At 67.6% G+C, this 7,400-nt stretch overlaps 1 protein-coding gene across 1 annotated transcript; it reads right to left on the minus strand.

Annotated features, from left to right (window-relative positions):
• Positions 1–1,720: 1,720 nt before the first annotated feature.
• Positions 1,721–6,224, minus strand: LOC102974316 (basic salivary proline-rich protein 1-like). The gene is made up of 4 exons (XM_024126097.1): positions 5,782–6,224; positions 5,346–5,472; positions 3,714–3,800; positions 1,721–2,368 (listed from the first exon to the last, which is right to left on the minus strand). The coding sequence occupies exons 1-4, from the start codon at positions 6,222–6,224 to the stop codon at positions 1,721–1,723; spliced, it is 1,305 nt and encodes a 434-aa protein (XP_023981865.1).
• Positions 6,225–7,400: the final 1,176 nt, after the last annotated feature.

Below are 7,400 nucleotides of genomic sequence, written 5' to 3' on the forward strand. Positions count from 1 at the left end.
GGGGGGAGGGTCCTGTCCTGGGGGGAGGGTCCTGTCCTGGGGGGGGAGGGCCCTGTGCTGGGGGAGGGTCCTGCCCTGTGAAGAGGAGCCCTGGCTGGCCGTGGGGAGGGTCAGGGGCCGGCACTGGGGAGGCGACAGGCAGGTGGAGGTGGGGTGGGAGCCTGGTGTCACCCTGGGACAGACCCGAGGAGTGGCTGCATGCAGCGCAGGGCAGAGAAAGAGTTAAAGGCTGAGGGAAGTAATAACGTGTCTAGTTTTTCTGTGTGATTTAATGAAAATGTAAATCACTGGGTGAGGACGCCCTGCCCCCTGCCATGGGGTTGACCGAGATTAACTGTGGGCTCGGGGTGGTCAGCCTGCATTTGTCTGCGCCCCCACGCAGAGCCTGGTGCCTCCATCGTCCCAGGGGCAGACGGCGTGCCCTCCACTCGGATGGAGGGGAGCTGGGGGGCGGGGGGTGGCCGTCGCAGTGTCGGGCCGTCCGCTGAGCAGGGGGGCCCTGGAGGAGCCTTCCGTGGCCGAGTTGCTCAGAGCCGGGCTCCCCTCTGACCTCCACATCCCCACGTCCAGAGGAGCACGGGGCCTGTGGTGATGACGGCTGAGTCCTGGGTATGTGGGACGACGCTTGAGGTGAGGCTGTAGGACGAGAAGGGGCAGCCAGGCAGAGACGGGAAGGGAGAGCTTTCCTAGCCGCGGGGGCAGCATGTGGAAAGGCCCTGAGGTGGGAGTGAGCCTGGCCTGGGCAGGTCAGCCCAGAGGCTGGTGTTGGATGGCGGTGAGGTGGGACAGGGGTAGTGCCGGGAGAGGCAGAGCCACGTGGGCTCCAGCGGGGCTCTGGGCCTGTCCCACGGCAGAGGGAAGCCCTGGCCGCTGGTGAGACCGGGCCCGGGGCCAGGGGTGGGGTCCTGAGTCCCTGAGGAGGTGGCGGCTGTGGGGATGGGGGAGTGGGTGGGTCTGGGCTGCGGTTAAAGCCACACCCAACAGGCCAGGGCTGGGGGCTCTGGGAATTGGGGTGCCCGTGAGGTTTGGTGAGAGGTGGTGCTGTTTGTGGGGGGCTTGGCGGCGGAGGAGGCCGGAGTCCTGGGTGGTCAGTGAGGCCACACAGGGCCGCGTGGAGATTGGAAGAGTCGGGGACGCTGACGCCCGGTCTTGGGAGAGAGACTTGGGAATCGGGGGCCTGTGGTCAGAGCGTGGAATGTTCTTGGTGCAGCATTTGGTCGGCATGAGCGGGGGCTCGAGGGTGGGAACAGGCGGTAGAGCAGTCAGAGCGGCCTCTGCTGGTGCGGGGAGCGCAGCATCCGTGGAGGGGTGGGTGCGCTCTGAGCTCCGGGCCGTCGTGGAGGGCCCTGCTGCAGGTCAGGGTGGGTCGTGGCTGGGGAGCCACGTGCTGATGTCGGGGACTGTTGATCCCTTCTTGTCTGTGGGACAGCCCTTCCCCCGGTGCTCACCTGTCTTCCTGAGATGGGCCGCCCCTGCACATCCAGCCCCTCTCCCTGCCCTGGGGTCCATCCGCTGTCAGGCGTCCAGTCCCACCAGGACGCCTCCCAGGGATGCTGGATGCTGGGGCGGGGGGCAGCTGGGACCTGGGTGGGGGGCTCACAGCCCCCGAGTGAGAGTAGAATTCTGAGCGTGGTGCCGAAACGCTGGCCCCCCAGCCGCCAGGAGCACCTGCTCCCGGACCTCAGTAGGGCTGCTCCCCGGACACCGGCTCCGCCCAGCATCAGTGGGAGCTGCGGTGTGGCGCCAGCGGGCAGAGAGGCTCCGGGGAGGGGACAGGCGTGTCGGAGACCCAGTTCTGTCGCAGGCGGCGAAGGGAGCGCGTGTGCCGAGGCGGTGGGTGATGTTTGGTGTCGCGCCGCCGCCAGGCAGGGGCCTGCACTGCCCCGGGGCTCGTGGTGGGGATGGGGGTCCCCTGAGCGCTGCCCCGGCCCAGGAGGGCCTGCGTGGAGGCTCTCCCGGGAGAGGGGGCTGGCTGGCCCTGGGGCTGCCGCCTGCCCCCACCCGTGATGCCGTGCCCGGACGCCTGCTTGGGCAGCGCTGGGCAGGGAGTGACCCGGCCCGGGTGGAGGGCTCGGTGGGCTTGGTGGGCTTGGGGAGTGGGGGGCATCCCTGATGGGGCCGGAGAGAGCAGACAGGGACTGGCCTGTCTGCCCGGGGGGGCTCTGAAGTTGGGGGCTGGCGTCTCGCGGTTGAGGAGCCTGGCCCGGGAGGGGGTGAGGGAAAAGCAGCCCCCCTCTGGTGGGCTGTGTGCTGGTGGGCTGGGACCTGACCCGGGGGCCTCGGGTGGCTCCGATGCCCACATGAGGTTTGATGTCTCAGGGTCTGTGGGACCGAGCGGGCCGTGTCTCTCGGTGTCGGGCTGCTGCAGCTGGGGGTGGTGGCCACCGGGGGTGGGCTGGGGCCCGGCTGGGGCCCGCGGCGCCTCGGTCCCTGGGGCTCATTACGTGCAGGGAGCATTAGGGGATGGGGACCAGATTCTAGGTGAGCGCGGGCGGGCTGGGCTGGCGACATCGGAGGCCCCGTGCTGGGCTGTTTGGGGTCTTCGGTTCCCCCTGAGGCTGTCTGTTTCTCCGTGTCTGAGAATTTGGCCACATTCGCTTATCTAGGCTGTAAACCGGACGATCACAGCTCTGCACGTGCTCCCCCAGGGCCGAGCTCCTGGGCCGTGCCCACCCAGGACGGCTGCTCAGAGGCGGGCAGTGCAGCTGGCTCAGGGGGTCGGGCAGGGACACAGCTGGCGGCTGGCTGACAGCACACACCAGCGTTCTGCCCGTAACACTGTCCCCCTCCTGCACTGCTGGGCCCCCTTCCCCGGGCCCTGGACTCACGCCTCTGTCCAGGGTACGTGCGGGTCCAGGGTCAGGAAGAGTGGCTGCACCAGATGGCTGGGCGGGCGCATCTGCCCCGTGATCTCCGGAGAGGCTGTGCTGATCGCAGGCTTTGATTAAACGACCTGTCCAGGCCGGCTGGGCAGCTGGTCAGTGTCAGGCTCGCACGGCAGGATGCGTGGAAGCTGCCCAGTGCTGCAGGGGTGGGGGAGGGCGGGGGAGGAGGGAGGGGATGGGCCTTCTGGAGCCCTGGGGGGGCTGGCACTGCAGGGTGGAGGGCCAAACACACCACTGGCGTTAGAGACCCCCAGCTCCTCTGAGCCTCAGTTCCCGCATGTGTAGAGGAGGCTGCCCATCCTGGTCTCGCAGCTGGTGGTGCAGAGGCCCACGGGTGGTGGGTCAGCGGCTGGGGGTTCCCCGGGGCTGCCTGTGGAGGGGTCCTGTTCCTCAGAGGCCCGTAGTTTCCGTCCAGGGTCTTCCCCTGCGGAGGGCACAGCAGGCACCCGGCCACCTGCCCAGGATGGATGATGCCAGGCCCACGGCTGTGTCCTCTGGCCGTGCTCGCCGTGCGGCCTGCGCAGGAAATGGAAGGACCTTGCTCTCGGTGCCCGGCCGGGCGTGGCGACCTCATTCACCACCCCTCCCACCTAGGGGGCTGCTCATCTGGAATGTTTTCATCCTCTGTCCGGAGGCAGAGGCGGGAAGGAGGTGGGCCGGGGTCCTCGCCCACCCCGCTGCACGTGGGGACGCATTCCAGGGAGCTGAGAGTCCTGGGACCCCTCTCGCCGGCTCCGTGTTCTCATCTGTACCGTGCGCGGGGGCTCTGGGAGGGGGCAGGGGCTGCGCTGCCACCGCCAGAGGCCGAGTGTCACACGCCTTTCTCACCTGGCCGTTCCCGTGCTCCTCGGTGAGGGCGGGCAGACGCCCTGGGAGGGCGGCCGGGGCCTCTCCGCTCCGCTTTAGTATTCCTGCCTGTAAAACGGGGGGCAGCCGACTTAACCATCACGAGAAGTGTTTGCAGCCTTGAGGTATAAATGCCTGATCGCGAGGAAATGCTGGCGTTAGGGGCTGGGCCTCTGATGTTTTGCTTAGGAAACGACAGTGTGGGGACAGAGCTGGTTCTCCTGGAGCAGGTCGGACTGGCACTGGAGGTCCAGACATGGCAGGGCTGGGACCAGGAGGCCTGGGGGCACATTGCTGGTGACCTTGGGCCCCTGTGTCCCCCTCCAAGGAGTCACCCCCCGGAGGCCGCCCTCCCCCCACCCGCCCAGCAGTGGCGTTTGTGATGCACCCAGGGCAGGGCGCAGGGGAGGGAGGAGCCTGTGGCCCAGGCGGTGAGAGGGTGCTGGCTGCGGGGCGGGCAGGTGTCCAGACCCCGCCTTGACCCCATCACCCCAAACTCGGTGTCCTCTCACCTCGGGGAGCCCCTGGAGAGGGCGGGGATCCTACACCTTGCGAAACGTGATCCCCTCCCTGGCCTGTGAATATTTCATCAGCGGATTAAAAATTGAAGCTGAACCTGCGTCGCCTGCTCCGAGAGGGTGGAGGAGGGGCGCCGGCTCCGTTTCAGGCCCGTTTGAGTATTTCTCTTGATGATGGAGCTTCGTCGATTAGAAAACGACACTGCAGTTTAAAATGCCGTTCTGCGGTCCTCTTTAATTAAAGCCGAGGTGTACTAGCCAGTCTGGAGCAGTGAGTGAATTCTTAAGCATCAAAAGCAGAGGTGAACGGCGCCCAGCGGGGTTTGTGAGAGTGGGTGTGCGGGGGCCTCGGGGAGGTCTGTGGAGGCCGTGCAGAGGCTGTGGCCCCGGCCTCTTGGGGGCAGGATGTGTGTGGCTGGCGTGTGTCGGTGGGGTCGTTCTGGTCTGTATGTGGCGGGGTTGGGGGGGTAGGCTCTGGTCTCTGTGTGCCCACGTGTGAGTGTGCACGTGTGCACGTGTGTCAGGACGGGGAGAGCCTGGGGGGCTGAGGTCTGGCTTCCTGTTGGTCAGGAGGCCTGATTTGTGGGGAGTTGGAGCCCTGACGGCCCCGCAGGAGGGTCCCAGGAGTGATGTGTGAGGGGCTTGGGTGCAGCCAGGGGACAGTGTTCCGGGCTTGAGGGCCGACGGATCGAGGGCCTGGTCCCAGGGCTGCAGTGGGCTTTGGGCCTGCCCAGGTGTGTGACGGGTACGTGGCGAGGCAGGGGGCAGGTGAGCTGCCCCCAGGCCTCCCGGGCCGTGGGGCAGCCTGGACGTGGATGGACCCTGCCACTCCTGACGGGCGGGTTGAACACCCCGGCGGGGCTGGGCTCGGGGATCCAGCCAGGCCTGGTGGCCGCTCGCCAGGGCCCTCAGGGGTGCGTCGGGGCCCGCGGGCACGTCTCGGGCACCAGGGAGGGCGCAGGGGTCCCGCTCCGGGCCCACAGACGGGCGGCCCAGGGCTTGGCAGCGCACCGCCCTGCCCCTCCCCACCTCGCCTCTGCCCAGAGCAGGCCGTGCGTGCGAGGCTAAGTGTCTGGACCACCCAGCCTCCAGCCACCCTCTGCTGGGCCTCCCTTGTTTTCCTTTGGTGGGGCCGGCACTGATCGCCGGCCGCCGGCGGGCTCTGGGGGCCGCGTGCCCCAGCCACGTCCTGCAGCTCCCTCCTGACTCGGCGGCAGTTTCCCCTGCGAAACAGAGTTGGGGTGCGGGTGTCATGGGGTTGACCGAGGGGCCGAGTGCGGGGCCAGCACGGGGAGTGGCTCCACGTCGGTCCTTAGCATCCCCTGCGCGTCGTATGGGGCGCAGAGAGGGGCGCAGTCCTCTGGGGGAGCGAGGCGCCTGCTCCGGTGGCGCGTCCCGGGGGTCGGGGCAGCTGCGTGGGCTGGAGCGCCTTGGGCACGTCTGCCCCATCTGTCCCCCTTCCCTGGCCCGGGGCAGCGGGTCTCAGCATGGTCTCCCCGTCTTCCTCGTCTCCTGAGGGACGGGGCCCCCACTTCCTAGCATGGGCACTGGTTGCACCCGGGGAGGCAGAGGGCAGTTTGCGCCCTGGGTTCTCCCCCTGCCGTCGGGCTGGGCCCCGGGCGCGTGGGCTGGGAGGGTGAGTGGACTGGCCGGGGCCCTCCCGCGTCTGCCGAGTTGGGGTACGGATCCCCCCCTTGGCACTGGCAGGAGGGGCTGGGGCTGCCGGGGTGGCGGGGAGGGGTGGGCCCACAGCCAGGATTCTGGGCCCGAGGAGACGAGGGCAGACGCGGGCCTGAGCCGGCTCTGCGGGGGAGGGGGCGTGTTTATTTTCTTCGACGGGTTTAAAGGCTGCTGGGATCGCGCTCACGGAGGTCCGCAGAAGGTGGGATTTCTGACAGCCCTGGGTGTGGGAGGCCTGGGCCCGGCAGACGGAAGTGGAGGGCGATCCGGCGGCCTGGGCTGCATGTGTGTGCATGTGTGCGTGCTGCCGTGTGTGTGTGTGTGTGTGTGTGTGTGTACATGCAGGGGCGTTATGCTGGTTTCCCTTCACGTGGCCGCCCTGGACGTTCCCCCCTTTCAGCAAACCTTCCCTTGTGTTCAGAAGAATTCAGACTCTACTAAGTGATGCCCTGTCAGCTTCTTGGAACCTGTGTGTCCCCAGTGTGTCCAGCTGGGCCTTCCGGTCCTCCTGAAGGTGGCGGCCTGGATACAGCCCTCCTACTCCAGACCAGCGGGTCGTCTGCCCTCCCGCCAGCCCCTTCCCAGGGCAGGAGGGCTGAGGTGCCCTCGGGGCAGTGATACCAGGCCTCGGGAAGGGAAGGGGCCATTTCTCCCTGAAGCCTCCCGGTCCCTTTAGAAGGTGGTTTGTTTCCAGGGCTAGGTGTACCGGTTTGGCGAGCCGAGCCATCTGTGACCCGGCATGCCTGACGTCTCCCTGAAGGTGTTGGAAAGACCCATGGACAGCTCCAAACACATCTCCCAGCCGCGCTGGGGGTGCTCTGAGAAAGCTGTGTCTGCAGTTCGGGGCAGTGTTCCGCAGGTGCTGCAGGGAACGGGGTTGGGTGAGCAAGAGGTGCTGTCTCGGGAAGCAGAGGTCACCAGGCCCCTGGAGCAGGGACTCAGGTGTGCCCCAGCCCGCAGGCCCCAGCCCGCAGGCCTCTCTGACTGACGGATCGTGGCCGCCAGGGGCTCGGCGGGAGAAGTTCTGGGGCCTCGGAGAGGTGCGGTGACGGCGAGCAGGGAGACCAGGGGCAGGAGAGCTGCGTGCCGCGCCGTTGCCATCCTGGGCCTGCCGGCGTCCGCAGCTAATGGGATTGAGCTCTGTCACCAGGAGCTGAATGACGAGGCCGGGTCCGTGGTCATCGTAACTCCTCCAGAATTTTTCGCCGATGCCGCCGCGGGTTACTTACCCTGCATCCTCCCTCCTTGAACAGGCTGGCGTGAGAAGGCCTGAGGGATTTGTGAAATGGACCCGGTCGGAGCTTCTCACCCTGGCTGCCCTAACCCTCACCCTAACCCTAACCCTAACCCTCCCTGCCTGGCCCTCCTTTGAAAGCAGGGGAGCCTTCAGGACTGCCGGTGTCCAGGCCACGCCCTGGACCAATTAGATCAGCAGCCTTGGGGGCCGGGCCTGGGCACTGGGGCTTTTCAG

Source organism: Physeter macrocephalus, unplaced genomic scaffold, assembly GCF_002837175.3.
Source record: "Physeter macrocephalus isolate SW-GA unplaced genomic scaffold, ASM283717v5 random_529, whole genome shotgun sequence".
NCBI lineage: Eukaryota > Metazoa > Chordata > Mammalia > Artiodactyla > Physeteridae > Physeter > Physeter macrocephalus.

Excerpts from the sequence above, each read along its gene's own strand:
- LOC102974316 (XM_024126097.1), bottom strand. The coding sequence starts at position 6,224 with ATGCACACACATGCAGCCCAGGCCGCCGGATCGCCCTCCACTTCCGTC. Across the intron at positions 3,801-5,345 it reads CAAGGGAGGCCCAGCAGAGG|GCAGGAATACTAAAGCGGAG; the intron begins GTGGCTGGAGGC and ends CCCGTTTTACAG. Across the intron at positions 2,369-3,713 it reads AGGAGCACGGGAACGGCCAG|CTGCAGCAGCCCGACACCGA; the intron begins GTGAGAAAGGCG and ends CACCACCCCCAG.